The 19,052-nt window shown below is 42.7% G+C and overlaps 1 protein-coding gene across 6 annotated transcripts in view; it reads right to left on the minus strand.

The window, feature by feature from the left end:
* IDE (insulin degrading enzyme) overlaps window positions 1–17,074 on the minus strand; it is a 95,673-nt gene extending 78,599 nt beyond the window's left edge. For 4 of the 6 annotated variants that reach the window (XR_008707151.1, XM_055560571.1, XM_055560570.1 and 1 more), the window contains exon 1: window positions 16,936–17,074. Coding sequence is in view for 2 of the 6 variants with exons in the window: in XM_055560571.1 (XP_055416546.1) it covers window positions 16,936–17,033 (98 nt within the window). In the remaining 4 variants the exon portion in view is untranslated. The remainder of the gene's footprint in view (window positions 1–16,935) is intronic. The other 2 variants (XM_055560572.1, XM_055560573.1) reach the window with 1 other exon arrangement.
* Window positions 17,075–19,052: the final 1,978 nt, after the last annotated feature.

Here is a 19,052-nt window from a genome sequence, read left to right on the forward strand (position 1 = left end):
TGGAGTCCCCAAAATAAAGTCTCTCACTGTTTCCATTGTTTCCCCATCTATTTGCTATGAAGTGATGGGATGGGATGCCATGATCTAGTTTTCTGAATGTTGAGCTTTAAGCCAACTTTTTCACTCTCCTCTTTCACTTTCATCAAGAGGCTCTTTAGTTCTTTGCTTTCTGCCATAAGGGTGGTGTCATCCGCAATATCTGATGTTACTGATATCTCTCCCAGCAATCTTGATTCCAGCTTGTGCTTCATCCAGCCCAGAATTTCACATGATGTACTCTGCACAGAAGTTAAATAAGCAGGGTGACAACATACAGCCTTGACGTACTCCTTTCCCGATTTGAACCCAATGAACACTATGAAAAGGCACAAGTAATAGGATCTGCCTTAAAAGAAGCACAGCCAGGGCACTGGGACAGTCTCTTACTGATGCTCAGTCAATATTTTACACAGTACAAATTCTTTATGGGAATTATACCTTTAACAAACGCCTTAGGTAGATCCCATTATTCACATTATTTGGCTAGGGCCACACAGTTTTTGCCTGGAGAATCCCAGTGATGGGGGAGCCTGGTGGGCTGCCATCTATGGGGTCGCACAAAGTCGGACACAACTGAAGCGACTTAGCAGCCACAGCAGCAGCAACACAGTCATTAAATAAAAAGACCAAGATTCAAACCCAAGTCTTTAGACATCACAACACCATGCTCTTCTCAACCACTCCATTAAGTTAAAACGCTTAACTTATGTACAGTGACTAAATCCCTGGAATGATACCCACAGAAACGTTCAGTAAGGTTATCTATGGATGTGCTTAGTCTCAGTCATGTCCGACTCTGCGACCCCATGGACTGCAGCCTGCCAGGCTGCTCTATCCATGCGGATTCTCCAGGCAAGAATACTGGATTGGATGCCATGTCCTCCTCCAGGGCATCTTCCCAAACCCAGGGATTGAACCATCTCCTGCATTGCAGGTGGATTCTTTACCATCTGAGCTACCAGGGAAGTCCTATCTCTGGATAGTAGACTATTAAGTCGTCTTTATTCTTTGTATTGAATACTTGTAGCTCAGTAAAGAAAGAATCTTTGAAGAGATAAAACTCAGTGGACTTGAATGGGTTTGCTGTGGATGTTCAGTCGCTAAGTCATGTCTGACCCTTTGTGACCCCATGGACTATAGCCCGGCAGCCTCCCCTGTCCTTCACTATCTCCTGAAGTCTGAACAAATTCATGTCCATTGAATCAGTGATGCTATCTAATTTTATCCTCTGCCGCTCCTTCTCATTTTGCCATCAATCTTTTCCAGCATCAAGGCCTTTTCCAGTGAGTCAACTCTTCACATCAGGTAGCCAAAGTATTGGAGCTTCAGCATCAGTCCTTCCAATGAATATTCAGGGCTGACGTCCTGTAGGATTGACTGGTTTGATCCTGCAGCCCAAGGGACTCTCAAGAGTCTTCTCTGGCACCACAATTGGAAAGCATCAGTTCTTCAGTTCTCAGCCTTTTATATGGCCCAGCCCTCACATCCACACATGACTACTGGAAAAACCATAGCTTTGACAATATGGACCTTTGTCTGCAAAGTGATGTCTCTGTTTTTTAATACACTGATTCTATTTAGATACAGACTTAAAAAAAGACTTCTCCGTCAAGCCCCATCTAGGTGGCTGCCTACAACTTTGAAATAATAGCCCTGCTGTTGCATTCAAAAATAAAATAAATACATAACACTTCTGCTCTTCATAGCACTGGTTGCATTGTTATTGTCATTAGTTTGCGTGCACTGAACACTTAACTATATGATGAAGACATACACACTACATGCATTTCCTCATTTCATTCTCACCACAAACTTGTGAGATAAATATTATTATTGTCCTCATTCTGCTGCTGAGGAGAAGTGCTTGAATAGGGCAATAATGATTACCAGGTCACACAGAGGTAAATGGCAGAGTCCAGGTCTTGTGGTTCCAGAATCCCAAAAGCAACACAAGCCAAAGAATAATTATCTGCATTCTCGCCCAGTCCCCAAAGGATCTGTATCAGAATGGACTCTTTCACAATACCATCACCAGTCCATAAAAGCAATGTTCAAATATTCAAGGCTGTTAGGAAAACGAGTGAACCCACATTGTGTTGCCTCAGCAGGCAAAACTAAGTCTAATGGTGGAAGGCCTAAGGACAGTTACCAACGCTTATGTAACTAATGAACAGTTAGAACATGTTCATTCACTGACCAGGTCCTGTTAGAAGTACCTGATCACCAAGTATTAAAATAGAGGCTTGAATACTATTCATAATGTGATTCTTAAACTATTTTTAAAAAATATGCTTTCCTCTACTGAAATCTTATAGAATTCATAAAACAAAATTATTCTGGTTCAAGAGGAGCAGAGAAGTCAAGAGTCCCCGTCTCAGGGCCCCTTAGTGGCAGTGATAATATCAAGAATTTCCTCTTGATATTATCAAGAGGGACTCTGACAAGTACAGTTTACACAATCTCAACATGAATGAATCTTGAAGACGTTATGTTAAGTGAAGCAAACTAGTCACAAAAAGACAAAGACTGTCTGATTCCACTTACATGTGATATAGTCAGAGGCAGAGACAGAAGTCAGAATCCTGGTCACCAGGGGCTGAAGGGAAGGGGGAATTGGGAGTCTGTCGGATAGAGTTTCAGTTTGGGAAAATGAAAAAGTTCTGGAGATGGAGGGTTGTGATGGTTGCAAACAAAGTAATTACACTGATGTGATACAGTTAGTGCCACTGAACTGCACACTTAAAAATGGTTAAAATGGTAAGTCATAATATATATATATTTTGCAATAAAAACAAGCCATTAAATCAGTCAATGTGAATGTGCAAAATAATAATACTAAATAAAATAAAATAAAAATACTAAAGAGAGAAACTAGCTGTATAAGAAATTAACATAATTATACTGAAAAGGGTGGGAAAGAAATAAACTAACAACTAATTGGGAAATAGTATTTTGATTGGATACAAATAGAAAGAACTGTATGTAAATGTTATGATATAGTTATCAAAAGTGTTTCCTACAGAGGTATGGGTTAGCAATTATCAAAGTACCTTGTATGTATACCAGAACTGATCAAATAAGTAAACAAATTGTAGATAATGAAATTCAGTATACTTAATGTCAGAAGAAGAAATTCTAAATAAGGAAAAAGAAAAGACTAAAATAAGCTTTGTAATACTAAATCAGAATCAAAGATATCAACACAAACTCATGACTTGGGATACTAACAGATTTAGAAATATAAATACGTGTATGTATGGGGGTAGCTAGACTATCCACTAAAAGCAGTAACACCTCAGTGACTGTAACTACATCTAATGCCCAGATTGTGATCCTTAAACATCATTTTCAAACAAAAGGAAACAAGCAGTTGACCTCAGGGCTAGGGCAAAGAAAATACAAGATGAGCCTGAAACATCTTGTGGAGCCAGAAGTAAAGAAGTTCTCTAAAAAAGATGGGAGCTTATTGAAAGTACACAGTAACCAACCCAAAGATGCTCCTAATGGCCAAAGCTAGAACAATTTGTGTAACAAATAATGGGAGCAGTGAATGTTAACCAATAGAACAAATATCTGAATCCATACTGATAAAAATGAATAAATAAGTGAACGAAGGAGGGAGAAAGTTATTTCTCACACAATTTTAATTAATAAATAAAGAGGGAAATAATTACCATTAACTACAGTAATACGTGTTGCAAAGATCCACTGGTGGATGCTAAAAGTGGCTACACCAATTTAATTTCCACCAACCGTGTATGAGGGGTCTTTTCTCCACATCCTAACATTTTTTATTGCCTTTTTGATGACAGTCATCTTGACAGATCTGAGGTGATACCTCATTGTGGTTCTGATTTGCATTCCTGATGATTAGTGACAATGAGCATCTTTTCATGTGCCTGTTGGCCATCTTTGTGTCTTCTTTGGAAAAGTATCTATTAGATTCTCTGCCCATTTTTTGATCAGGTTGCATATTTTGATGTTGAGTTGTATGAGTTCTTTCTACATTTTGGATAGTAATCCCTTATTGAATGTATCATTTCATTATAAAACAATTTACAATAGCCAAGTTATGAAGTAATCTAAGTACACATCAATAGATGAATAAAGAAGATATGAGAAATAAATGTATATGTGTGTGTATATCCCACACAATGGAATATCACTCAACTATATAAAAAAGAATAAAATCTTGTCATTTGCAACAACATGGGTGGACCTAGACAGTATTACATTAAGCAAAATAAGTCAGAGAGAAAGACAAATACTATATGATCTCATTTGGATGTGGAATCTTAAAAACAAAACAAATGAACAATCAGAAACAGAATCACAGATATAGAGAACAAACAGGTCGGTGGGGAAAAGAGAGATAAGTGAGGGAGATTTAAGAGGCACAAATTCCCAGTTGTAAAATAAATGAGTCATGGGTATGTAATGTACAGTGTGGGGAATATACTCAATAATTATGTACTATCTTTGTATGAGAGATGGTAACTACACTTACTGTGATGATCATTTAAAATGTATAGAAATATCAATTTATAATGTTGAGAAACAGCAACTAACAGCGTTTGAGATCAATTACATTTCAAAAACAAACAAACTTATAGATAAGGAGATCAGATTTGTGGTAACTAGAGGCAGAGGGATGGGGGAAGGAGGAATTGTATGAAGATAGTCAAAAGGTACACATTCCAGTTATGAGATAAATGGGTACTAGGAGTATAATTTACAGCATGATAAATATAATTAACACTGTTCTATGCTACACATGAACATCACCAGATGGTCAACACTGAAATCAGACTGATTATATCCTTTGCAGCCAAAGATGGAGAAGCTCTACACAGTCAGCAAAAATAAGACCGGGAGCAAACTGTGGCTCAGAGCATAAACTCCTTATTGCCAAATTCAGACTTAAATTTAAGAAACTGGGGAAAACCACTAGACCATTCAGGTAGGACCTAAATCAAATCCCTTATGACTATACAGTGGAAGTGAGAAATAGATTTAAGGGACTAGATCTGGTAGACAGAGTGCCTGATGAACTATGGATGGAGGTTTATGACATTGTACAGGAGACAGGGAGCAAGACCATCCCCAAGAAAAAGAAACAAAAAAGCAAAATGGCTGTCTGAGGAGGCCCTACAAACAGCTGTGAAAAGAAGAGAAGTGAAAAGCAAAGGAGAAAAGGAAAGATATACCCATTTGAATGCAGAGTTCCAAAGACTAGCAAGGAGAAATAAGAAAGCCTTCCTCAGCGATCAATGCAAAGAAATAGAGGAAAACAATAGAATGGGAAAGACTAGAGATCTCTTCAAGAAAATTAGAGATACCAAGGGAACATTTCATGCAAAGATGGGCTCAATAAAGGACAGAAATGGTATGGACCTAACAGAAGCAGAAGATATTAAGAAGAGGTGGCAAGAATACACAGAAAAACTTTACAAAAAAGATCTTCACGATCCAGATAAGCACGATGGTGTGATCACTCACACTCACCTAGAGCCGGACATCCTGGAATGTAAAGTCGGGTGGGCCTTAGGAAGCATATCACTGCAAACAAAGCTAGTGGAGGTGATGGAATTCCAGTTCAGCTATTTCATATCCTGAAAGATGATGCTGTGAAAGTGCTGCACTCAATATGCCAGCAAATTTGGAAAACTCAGCAGTGGCCACAGGACTGCAAAAGGTCAGTTTTCATTCCCATCCCAAAGAAAGGCAATGCCAAAGAATCCTCAAACTACCGCACAATTGCACTCATCTCACATGCTAGTAAGGTAATGCTCAAAATTCTCCAAGCCAGGCTTCAGCAATATGTGAACCGTGAACTTCCAGATGTTCAAGCTGGTTTTAGAAACGGCAGAGGAACCAGAGATCAAATTGCCAACATCTGCTGGATCATCGAAAAAGCGAGAGAGTTCCAGAAAACATCTATTTCTGCTTTATTGACTATGCCAAAGCCTTTCCACAATAAAAGGTGGAAAATTCTGAAAGAGATGGGCATACCAGACCACCTGACCTGCCTCTTGAGAAACCTGTATGCAGGTCAGGAAGCAACAGTTAGAACTGGACATGGAACAACAGACTGGTTCCAAATAGGAAAAGGAGTATGTTAAGGCTGTATATTGTCATCCTGCTTATTTAACGTATATGCAGAGTACATCAGGAGGAACACTGGGCTGGAGGAAGCACAAGCTGGAATCAAGACTGCTGGGAGAAATATCAATAACAACTGATACGCAGATGACACCACCCTTATGGCAGAAAGTGAAGAGGAACTAAAGAGCCTCTTGATGAAAGTGAAAGAGGAGAGTGAAAAAGTTGGCTTAAAGCTCAACATTCAGAAAACTAAGATCATGGCATCCGATCCCATCACTTTATGGCAAATAGATGGGAAAACAGTGGAAACAGTGGCTGATTTTATTTTTCTGGGCTCCAAAATCACTGAGGATGGTGATTGCAGCCATGAAATTAAAAGACGCTTGCTCCTTGGAAGGAAAGTTATGACCAACTTAGACAGCATATTAAAAGGCAGAGACATTACTTTGCCAACAAAGGTCCATCTAGTCAAGACTATGGTTTTTCCAGTAGTCATGTATGGATGTGAGAGTTGGACTATAAAGAAAGCTGAGCACCAAAGAATTGATGCTTTTGAACTGTGGTGTTGGAGAAGACTTTTGAGAGTTCCTTGGACTGCAAGGAGATCCAACCAGTCCATCCTTAAGGAGTTCAGTCCTGGGTGTTCATTGGAGGGACTGATGTTGAAGCTGAAACTCCAATACTTTGGCCACCTGATGTGGAGAGCTGACTCATTGGAAAAGACCCTGATGCTGGGAAAGATTGAAGGCAGGAGGAGAAGGGGACGAGAGAGGATGAGATGGTTGGATGGCATCACCAACACAATGGACATGGGTTTCGGTGGACTCCGGGAATTGGTGATGGACAGGGAGGCCTGGCAAGCTGCGGTTCATGGGGTCGCAAAGAGTCAGACACGACTGAGCGACTGAACTGAAGTGAATGCTATATGTGAAAGTTTTAAGAGTAAACCCTAAGCATTCACATCACAGGAAAAATATTCTTTCCTATTTCTTTAATTCTGGATTTATATGAAATGATGGATGTTCAGTATACTTACTGTAGTAATCATTTAAAGATATATGTAAGTCAAATCATTATGCTGTATACCTAAGACTTACACCATTCTGTATGTTAATTATATCTCATAAAGCTAAAAATAAATAAATATAGTGGAAGTCTGCAAAGAACAATTGAAAGAAAGGAGAAAAAAAGAAGTTTTACGTCTTTTCTTGTCAAAGTTCCACAAAGGGTCTCTTCAAAAATTTGTTGCTTTAATCATTTGCTAAATAATCTGTAAAATCATTTAATTCTCAAGTATTCAGAATTCTACAACTCTAGAGCCAGATGGAAGAGTGAAAGCCATTCAGATCCTCTCTCATCTCTGTAGATTTATTCTACAGATATGTAGATTCATACTAAAACTCAGATCTATGCTTTTCAGTTTAGGAAATCATTAGATCTTTTAAAAAGTTATCTTGTACATGCTCTCTTTCTCAAGTAGTTACTAGAATACATGTTTCAAATACTCCAGGTATCTTTTGAATGAAGAAGCAAACCAAGATAGAACAAATTATGAGATTCAGGAAATAGATACCGTACAGGAGAGAAACAAAGGGAAATTCCAGGCAACCACTTTGCTAAAGGCCTGGAGCAAAACTAGTCCAGACTGCTGCTGAAGGGACAGTGTCCAGAAGGAAAGCCTCCAAAGGAAAAACATGGAATCAATAGATCATTTAATAAGTTTGGTCATGTAGGAAATTGTACTAAGTGGCTGTGGGAGCAACTGAGAAGCAGGAATATTATAGGTAAACAAAAACTGACAAAAGGTAACGACAAAGAATATGAACAAGAAAAAGAATTTAACACTATTTAGCCTGGTAGTGAATAATATTTGCAAAGTCATAATAATGTAAATACAGAAGGCTACTATATCCAAAATTTGTGATATAACTTGTGAGAAGGATGGATAAGGGAAGAGAGTTAAATCTTGATCTAGGGAATTCCCTGGCCGTCCAGTGGTTAGGACTCTGCGCTTTCACTGACAAGGGCCCAAGTTCAATCTCTGGTTGGGGAACTAAGATCCTACAAGCTTCAGGGTGAGGCCAAAAAAAAAAATTAAATCTCCATCTATTGTAAAACAAATCAACAGATAATTTCTAAAATTAAGAAATCAAAGAATAACAGTATTAGCATATTCTTTGAAAATATTAAAATAAAATTCAAAATAAAAAGCTTAAAGAGTTGAATGTGGTTGCCTATGGGGAACAGAAATTAAGGGACGGGGTAAGAGAAGGGAACTGCTAATTTTTGCTGTAAACCTTTTAGTACTATCAAACTCTTAAAAACTGCCTGTATTACTTCGATAAATATAAAATTTTTTAAACTAGCTATTAAATAGATTCATTATATTTTTCCTTAAAAGCCAGGATGTTTGATGTTTAACGTGCATGTAGTATGTCATGTGCTCTTCAAAAAGAAAAAGAAATCAACAGTTCAAGTACTGAATCTAGAAGCTCATTCCTTAAGAAAGTCAGTTATACGCTAGGCTTGCCCCACAAGCCATTTTCTTTTGTAGACAGAAAAAAAAAAAAAAAAAATGAGTTGCAGGGCCCATTATGCTGGCCACTGAATTGCTGGACATTTTTTATCCAGTTACTGTTGCAAGTGAACTTGGATTTCTGTGACAGAAATCTCCAAAATAAGAAGTATTATCTGTAAAGCAACTACACTTCAATAAAAATTTTAAAAATAAAATAAATTACATACAAAAAAAGGCATTATTACCTTCCTCATAAACTGATCTTGAGACTTTACTGTTATACTACAAAGGAAACTAGAGATACTTTTAAAACAATTAAGAGCACCAATTGATTACAAATGCTGATACATATGAGTTGTCAAAGGAATATTATTTATTATACATCACTTCATAAAACAATACAATCTCTACTGCCAGCAATTCAATTATACCAGCATGATGATTTCAAATGATTATGAGAACCTGCTTATTCTCAGATCCAAGGCACAGCTAGCTGCTGCTGCTGCTAAGTCGCTTCAGTCGTGTCCGACTCTGTGCGACCCCATAGACGGCAGCCCACCAGGCTCCTCCGTCCCTAGGATTCTCCAGGCAAGAACACTGGAGTGGGTTGCCATTGCCTTCTCCAAGGCACGGCTAGAGAGCAAGGCAAAATTCCTTCTGAGGTTCTAACAGAGATTAGAGCTTTATCAGCATGAGGTCTCAGATTCATGTAGTTAGCAGGAACTTTAAAGATGATCAGGTCCAACCCACAATCACACAGCCAAGCTCATGGCAAACCAAGACTAGAATCCAGTTGAATTAAGCCTTTGTAAGTAGAGCTCTTTTCCACCACACTGTGCTGTCTCATGGAGAAGGCAATGGCACCCCACTCCAGTACTCCTGCCTGGAAAATCCCATGGACAGAGGAGCCATGTAGGCTGCAGTCCATGGGGTCGAGAAGAGTCGGACACAACTGAGCGACTTCACTTTCACTTTTCACTTTCATGCATTGGAGAAGGAACTGGCAACCCACTCCAGTGTTCTTGCCTGGAGAATCCCAGGGACGGGGGAGCCTGGTGGGCTGCCGTCTATGGGGTCGCACAGAGTTGGACGCGACTGAAGCGACTTAGCAGCAGCAGCAGCAGTGCTGTCTCATGTCCTATTTCTTTTGAAGCCAACTTTGTCCCTTTGAATAACTCAGACCAGGAAGAAATCTTGGAAATACACTACAGCCTCTAATTTCTTTATAATAAGAAACACACACACACACAAATACTAGTTACCGGCTACACTGACATTTAGAGTACAGAAATGGCGAATTGTAAGCAAAAGCTGAATTACATTTATCACTGCTGCTGCTGCTGCTAAGTCTCTTCAGTCGTGTCCGACTCTGTGCGACCCCATAGACGGCAGCCCTCCAGGCTCCCCCGCCCCTGGGGTTCTCCAGGCAAGAACACTGGAGTGGGTTGCCATTTCCTTCTCCAATGCATGAAAGTGAAAAGTGAAAGTGATGTTGCTCAGTCGTGTCTGACTCTTCGCGACCCCATGGACTGCAGCCTACCAGGCTCCTCTGCCCATGGGATTTTCCAGGCAAGAGTACTGGAGTAGGGTGCCATTGCCTTCTCCAACATTTATCACTAGGGCTTCCTATTTCCAGAAGCCCAGGTCCCTGTCAAATTCATCCAACAAATAAATGGTTGTTTAGTTGCTAAGTCATGTCCAACTCTTTGGGACCCCATGGACTGTAGCCCACCAGGTTCCCCTGTCCATGGGATTCTCTAGGCAAGAATACTGGAGTGGGTTGCCATTTCCTTTTCCAGGGGATCTTCCTGACACAACGATCGAACCTGCATCTTCTAGTTGGCAGGCAGATTCTTTACCGCTGAGCCACCTGGGAAGCCCCACTCAGGTGGTGCTAGTGGTAAAGAACCTGCTGCCAGTGCAGGAGACATAACAGACACGGGTTCGATCCCTGGGACAGGAAGATCCCTTGGAGGAGGGTGTAGCAATCCACTCCAGTATTCTTGCCTGGAGAATTCCATGGACAGAGGAGCCTGGCGGGCTACAGTTGGAGTCGCAAAGAGCTGGACACAACTGAAGTGACTTAGCATGTATGGTGCTCCCTCCTAGCTAATTTCAAAGTTACTCAGGCCCAAGTTCTTAGGCCTCTTTGATTCCTCCATCTCCTCCCATACCCAATCAAAGTTGCTGCATCTTCTTTCACACTTATCTTCTGCAGACACTCTCCTTTCCTTGTTATTTGCACTACTTCTTTATCCTTTGTCGATCTCTGCCTGCATTTCAACTGTGCTTCCCAAAACAGCCAGATTAATCATCCAAAAACACAGCTTACATATGTCACTCTACTATTCAAAAGGATCTGAAGCTCTCTATTTCCTTTAGGATAAAATCTCATCATCCCTTGATTATACCGTGAACTGGACAATATACTTCTGAGCCTCTGCTAATACCATTCCTTCTATCTAAAATATTCTCTCTCTTTCCCTTCTGTGTTCATCCAAATTTTATATTTCCTTCAAAGACATTTGCTCAAATACCTTTTTCTCTGTGAAGCCCACTGTCATCTCACTGGTACACGAGCATTCTGGGCAGGACAACAGTGCAAATAATCTGAGCAAGATGGAGTGAAGCAAGGAGGCTGGTGTGACTGGATGAAGTGAGAGCATTTTGGGAAAAAGATCAGAGAGGTATCGAAAGACCAGCCCCCACAGGACTTTCTTGACCATTAAAAGGACTTTAAATCTGAACAAAATGGGGATCAACTACACACTTTCCTATATTCCCTAGCAAAGATATATGACTTGGCAGAAAGATCATGCTGCCAGTGGTGACAAGAGCAGGCTACATGGAGAATGGCAAGTGCAGAAGCAAGGAAACTAGTTAAGAGGCTATTATAGTAATTCGGGTAAAAGGGTGCAGGCAGTGAGAAGAGTCTAAATATGGATATACAGGCTGACTGGATAAGGGACATGGGAAAAAAGAAGTAGTTTAGGATGATTCCAAGTTGCTGGTCCTAAACAAGTGGAAGAGCAGAGATGTCTTTAACTGAGATAAGGGAGAGAACTGTGGCAGGAGCAGGTTTTGAGGTAGAAGATTTGGAGACAGGTTTGGGGTATGATCAGTTTAGGATGTATATCAGACATCCAAAGGAAAATGTCAAGTGGGAAATTTATTACCTCAATCTGAAATTCAGGGGAGAGGTTCTGGCTAGAGATATATATTTGACAATTGTCCAAATACACATCAGGCCAGTTTCATGAAACTTCTGTGATGATGGGTATGTTCCGTATCTGCACTGCTCCATATGGCAGCCACAAGACATTTATGACTTGAAATGTGGACAGGGTGATCAAGGAACAGAATCGTTCATTTTAGTTAATTTACATTTAAATAAGCACATGCGGTTAGCGGCCACAAATGGGATAAAGCATGCACGTGTGACTGGATGAGCGTCCTAGTGAATGTGGGCAGAGAGGACTGGGTACTGGGTTAAGCCTACCACATACTGTGATAGGAAATTTAAAAAAAGAAACCCAAACCTCCATCAACAACAGAATAGAAAAATAATTAGTGACATATTCACGTAAGATTGTCTTTCAACACTGAACACATAAATCTCAGAAACAAGGTTAAACGAAAAGAAGTAACTCAGAGAAGAAACTTTTCCATAAAGGTCAAAAGCAGACAAAACGAAACAATGCACTGTTAAGGGATATATTAAAATTACTAAAACAATAAAGAAAAATCAAGGAATGATTATCCAAATATAGGATAACATCATCTCTTCATGGGAGGTGAGCACAGAGGGCTTCAAAGTTACTGAAATCTCCTTAACTGGATGGTGAGTACACAGGTATTCATTTTGTTGTTCTTTTTCATCCTATATACTCTGACATGTATAATATTAAATAATTAAAAGAGTATATAAATGAGGCAGTATATGGTTAAATGTCAAATGAATATTTCAAAACATCTTAAAATCATTAAGTTCAGAAAAAGGAAAGATAACTATGTGACCTCTATAGTGTCTAAAAAGGAGGAGAGATTTAGTCATATAAAGAAAAGAGGGAAGGACATTCTAGAATAGTCATGAACATGTCACGTCCAAGAATCAGTGAATTAGTGAGTCTGACTGGAGACGAGTGAAGTTAGGTGGAAAAGTTGGGCTAAAGCCAGCTATGAGATGCTTAAATGCTGGGTCAGGAAGTTTGGATTTAAAGCAAAAAAAAGAAGTTTGGACTTCATCTTGAAATAGGGCAGAACCACTGGTGGTGTCTAAACAAGTCAATAGCATGGGAAAAGTGGTATATTAGTAGGACTAATATGACGATAAGGATCAACTAATAGACAGGAGGCTGGGAAAAAAATCAGTTATAAAACCTGTAGCTGTGAGACGTCACAGAAGATTTAGTATGGCCTGAACTACGATTCTGATGGATAATAAAGTTTACTCCAAGATACTTTAGGATGAAAGATTCGAGACTCTGATCTTGGGAATAGGCAGTGAAGGGGAAAGAGATTCAAAGATTACTCCAATTTTCAAGGTAAACTAGGGAAATGATGACACCAACATATGCAAAACTAGGAAAATCAACAGAGAAAACCAGTTTTGAAGGAAGACCACTGATTCATTCATGGGATAAAAGTCAGGCAGTGTGATAGCTTCCCTCAGGGAACAGCTTGTTGAGTCACACTTCTTTTTAAGCAACATATTCTTAATAGGCAAAGAGAAAATACTTAATACATAGTTCTTTGGGAGGAATAAAAGCTGTTATGGCTTTTAATTCTACAAGAATTTTACAAGTACCATTTTAAAAGAATACTGTTATAATAATACTGAGTTGCTTTTCAAAATAAACTGAAAGAAGGAACAGAATACAAAAGTAGAGATGTTCTGTAAAATGTCAGAGGTGAAGGAGTGAAACTACTCAATCCAATTTGACCGAACGCTCCTTGAGGACAGAATTTATCAGCTGTCCCTGGATCCCCACAGCACTGAGCACAATGAATGATCACTACAGAATACTGATACTTCAGTAAGGCTGAATGAACAGACAGAAAAGAGTGAGGGCAAAAACAAGCTAATTAGGAATACCCTACCCAAGCCTCCAGAACCCAGCATACCTTAAAGGAGCTAACGCTATGGAAGGAGAGTGCTTTAGCCTTATCATCCTGGCTGAAAGGTAGGCTGAGCCTGTGGTACCTGGTTTAGGAGACTAAAATACCAAACAAAAAATGGAAAGGATGCCAATTCTCAAGGAAACATATACTGAGTTTCTGCTCCCCACATTACTACCTAATGAGACCATCCCCAACTCTAACCTTTAAGGCAGGCAGTAGAATGTAACTTTTTAAGTGTGTGGCTAAAGATATTCAAGGGCATCCTGTCCTTTTAAACTGTTAAAAAGCCACTGTTTTGGTTGAAAGTGGTTTAAAAGTCTGAATCTCAATAGGTAGTCCCACCTGGCATACCACTGTTTCTTAAGCCTGTAGAACAAAGAAATGCAAATAGAGCTACTGGTAAAGTGAGATGATTGATGCTCAGGTGTTTCAAGTGGTTGCCAGTGACCGGGCTAAGACCTGCAGGTTCCCCCAGGTTAAGATGATTTGGCAGAGTCCCAACTTACCCAATACGGCTACAAAAGGAACAATGAGGCTGCTTTCTAAATGAATTGATCTTATACAAATGCCTTAAGACGACCTCTTTCTAAAGAGGTTAGAACAGAAAAGAAATGGCCAAACGTTGGCAATTGTTGTTCAGTCGCTAAGTAGTGTCCGACTCTTTGAGACCCCAAGGACTGCAGCACACCAGGCTTCCCTGTCCTTCACTATCTCCTGGAGTTTGGTCAAACTCATGCCCATTGAGTCAGTGCTGCCATCCAACCATCTCCTCCTCTGTCGCCCCCTTCTTCACCTGCCTTCAATCTTTCCCAGCATCAGGGTCTTTCCAATGAGTCAGTTCTTCGCATCAGGTGGCCAAAGTATTGGAGCTTCGCATCAATCCTTCCAAGGAATATTCAGGGTTGATTTCCTTTAGGACTGACTGGTTTGATCTGCCTGCTGTCCAAAGGACTCTCAAGAGTCTTCTCGAATACTACAACAGTTCAGAGGCAGAATAAAATAACAGTTCAGAGCTCATGCTCTGGCACCATACAGACATGGGTTAAATCCCAGTTCTTCCAGGAAACAGCTATATAACCATATTTTTTAACACATTCCTATTATGCAAAGTAGGATTGATTACCTTTCTTAAGATTTAAATATATGATAACTTCAGATGTTAGTATGTTCCTTCCTAGAACTACACCATGACCCCTTTGATTGGACCTGCATTTTCCTTACTAGCCTCAGCCAGTAATTTTTAGTGAAAAGCTTTCTAGATGGATAATCTCAATGATTGTGCTTTGAGTCTCCAATTTCCCTCTCTGAAAACCACTTTATTTTGAAGTTCTGGTTCTTCAACCCATGCCCTGGGCTTCATCAGTGAAAGTGAAGAACACGAGGAGAAAAAAACAAAGAAAATCGAATTATATGTAGAACTTGCAAACTTTGTAGTTGTGTAAACTTAAAACTGATGCTTTCTTTAAAAATCACAAATTCTGTAGAACCTATCAGCAATAATTTTAAGACGTGTTCTTACACGTAGGAGGCCCAGGGAGGTACCCTGCCTATGTTCAGCATCCCCACTTCCCTCTCTCAACTCAGGGATCTTTCTGTATGTTGTAGTGGAATCTGTGGTGTAGTGGGAAACAGAAGAGGGAAAAGTTCCACAGATTCTTCATTTGCATTTGGCCTCCTTTAGAACCATTATTGCTCTCCTAGTTCAGGCAGTAAAGACTAAGTCCCAACCAGTTTCAACTTCCTTACAATCCTGCACACAGCCACCAAATTAAATCCTAAACTAGCAGTCTTCATGAAGATCCCTTCCCACCTCAAAAACTCTTAAGGGCTCCCTACCTTTTATTCGCTAGAAAGAGCCCAACTCAAATCCAAAAGCCAGGCTAACATCATTCTACTTTTATAGCACAGTACTTGTTTCCTCCTAATTCCCCGAAGGAAATTCTTTAGGCTCTGACTAATCTGCTCATTGTGCTCCCAACACAGACAAACCTGCACGCCCAGGAAAGATTACACTCATCCCCACGCACCGTTCCTTCAAAGGCCAGCCCAGACCGCCCCATCTTTGCCCCGCAATCGTGCTCCTCAAACACACTGCCCAGTCTTCTGACCCTCTCAAGTACACCCCTTTTTACTGGCTATACTCTCGTGGCATCTCAATCCTTTCCAATCACTTTGAAGGCAGGCCACGTTCATTACACAGAGGATCATCAATGTGCCCTGCATTTAGTAGATTCAGGGTATTTTTTAAACCAGAGGAGGAGTTCAAATAGTGTATCTAAGTAGGGCAAGACAATACTGCCCATCTTTGGCAATTTCCCTTTATTCACAGTAAAGGGTATTATTCAGCGTTCGCTACAACGCTGAAAATTTCTAGTATACACAGAACAGTCATGTGGAGAGAGCACGCCACCGGATGGCAGAAACCTGCGTCCCAGTCCTGGTTTTTGCCACATGCTCTGCATCTGTGGGGAAATCACACAATCTCTCTGGGCCTCGGTGGTCTCAGGTGTAAAGCGGGGGAGCCACTGTAAAGGCTTCCAGGGTGTCTCTCGGCTCCCGCAGTACCCCCACAGGAAAGCCAACACTCGGCTGCTCGCTAAGGCTGAGGCAAGCAAACTTTTACACTTCCCAGGGCTGGCATTTCCAAACGGGAGTGGAAACTCAGTCCGCACAGGAAAAAGCGGAGCTTAGAGGAAGGTGAGAAGCGGGGTCTCCAGACTCGTATCCTTTACCCCAGGGCCAGGAACAGTCCGCCTCGGGTTCCTGGCCCCTTACAGGCAGACTTCCCCCGAGAGTGGCCCGGCCCGGTGCGGCTCCCGGGAGCGGGCCGAGGTGACTGTCCGCGCCCGTGCCCCGCTCACCCCGCACTTGTGACACACGCCGGGTGACCCGGGTCACAGCCTCCGTCCGTCCTCACCGCCTGAGGGACGCCCTTCTCTCCCGGGCAAGGCTCCTCGCTGCCGCCCCGCGAGCCGCCCTTCCGGGTCCCGGGCGGCCTTGGCGCGGCCGCCCGGGCCCCAGGCCGCCGGGATCCGCGGCGTGAAGGGAGGCGGCAGCGGCGGCTTTAAGTGCTGAATCACCACTTTGCAACCCGAGCTCCAAACCACCGTGACCTGCGGGCCCCGAGGGCCCGGGCGCTCCGCTCGGCTTACCCACAGAGGCGCTCCGAGGGCGGCAGGCGGGCGCCGAGGACCGAACGGAAGGTGCTGGGCAGCGCGGGGTGCAGCAGCCACGCTAGCCGGTACCGCATACCCCAGCGAAGCCGCCGGGATCACAGCGAACGCTTCCTTCTTGCGCCGAGCCGGCCTCGCTCACTGCGCATGCTCAGCCTGCCGCGCCGCGCCGCCTCCCGGGAGCCTCCGAGCGGCCGCCTCTCCGGGTTTTCTCTGGAGCCCGACAAGGCGTGGAACCGCGGGCGGCCAAGACACCGGCTGACTGGAGGGACGGAATGTAGCCGGGGAGCTGCGGGAGCCGGGCCACCAGGCCTCCCCGAGCGAGGAGGGACCCTTCTGGGTCACGCCGGTTTCACGCGTGAGAGCGGCTATGTGTATCTGGTCTGTGTTAGCCGGGGGCAGGGGACTCACGAATACTGTGAGGGCACAAGGGGCCATGTTTGCGAAGGCGCCCCCATTGGCTGTCGGTCCCGGCGGTGCAGGTGTTGGAACAAGGTCCGCCGGCGAGGCGACCTCCCACAAAATGAATCGGCGACTGGCGCGCGGCCCTCGGGCTCCCTCTAGAGCGCGATGGGGACGTGGACGGTGGGGTAGGGGACTGGGGAGAAATTAAACGCGAGAGTCCCCGAGAGAGGCCGGGACCTGGGGGGAGTTTCCACCCTGGGAAACTAGCAACCTTTTCAAGACCTAGGTGGACATGGGACCGGCCACCGCAAAACAAGGCCTTCCTGGATTTACAAATCCAGAATAAAAACTACCACTCTGTACTACTACTACATTAAAAAAAAAAAAGTATGGGTAGTACTACTAGTATCCAGTGTATTTCAGGCACTATTTGTAAGACTTTTTTCTCCATGGCTTTATGATGTTTTGCATCCAAGAACAAGGTAATTGTTGTTATGAATTTAACTTTCCTTTACGTTATTTTACAGGGTTGTGTGTGTGTGTGTGTGTGTGTGTGTGTGTGTTTAAGAAAAGCGCAATTAAGGCTAGCAGTTCCCTAACTTGGGGCTTCCCAGGTGACCCAGTGGCAAAGAATCGCCTGCCAATGCAGGAGAAATGGGTTCCATCCCTGATGGGAGAGGATCACGAATATTGGGGCGCAGCTAATCCCTAGTGTCACAACTATTGAGCCTGTGCTCTAGAGCCCGGGAATGGCAACTCCTGAGCCCACGGTGCCCTAGACCCCTTGGTCTGCAACGAGAAGCCACTGCAATAAGACCGCAGACGGCAACTAGAGAGTAGCGCCACCCCCTGCCCCACCCAGAGAAAAGCTGGCTCAGCTGTGAAGACCCAGCACAGAGCACCCCCTGACCCCCCACCCCCGCCCCTCACCCTCCTTCCCCCAGCAAAATAAAGAATCCTGACAGTTCAGGAGCTGCAGGAGAGGTGAGGAGGATCTTCCCCTGGGTGGGGAAGATCCCCTGGAGGAGGTAAGGATAGCCTGCTCCAGAATTCTTGCCTGGAAAAATTCCATGGACAGAGGAGCCTAGTGGGGTAGAGTCCTTGGGATCACAAAGAGTTGGAAGCAACTGAGAGACTGAAACACAAACACAGACACTTCCCTAACTTAAGTGCTTTTAGGTTCCTGATGTGGCAGACCCGAGACTGCAGCCAAAAACAGTGTTCTGAATCCTATTATTGCTTCTAAGGGGAATCGGGAGAAGGATCCCTTAAGTGGATAGTTCATCAGTGAGGTTCTTGGGCATCTTTTTTTACCATATAGTTTCAGCTAAAGGTAAACCCGGGAGGGATGAAAACTGAGGTAGCAGAAAGGACGAAGCCCTCCTAGTGCTGTAAGGTACAATTTCACAATGTTACATTCTCCTTCCAGCCCATCTGTTTTAGTTTCTGGTGGCTGCCATAACAAATTACCACCAGTTTAGTGGCTTAAAACAACAGAAATGTATTCTTTCACAGTCTGGAGGCCAGAAGGCCAAAATTAAGATGTTGGCAGGGTGGCACTCCCTACAGCCTTAGGGGAGAATCTGTTCTTTGCCTCTTTCAACCTCCTTGGCTTCAGGCCCTGTTACTCCAATAAGCATCTTTACATTGTCTTCTCCTCTGTGTGTCTTTTCTTTGGTCTCTTAATAGGA

The sequence above is a fragment of the Bubalus kerabau genome, chromosome 22 (genome assembly GCF_029407905.1).
Source record: "Bubalus kerabau isolate K-KA32 ecotype Philippines breed swamp buffalo chromosome 22, PCC_UOA_SB_1v2, whole genome shotgun sequence".
Classification (NCBI taxonomy): Eukaryota; Metazoa; Chordata; class Mammalia; order Artiodactyla; family Bovidae; genus Bubalus; species Bubalus kerabau.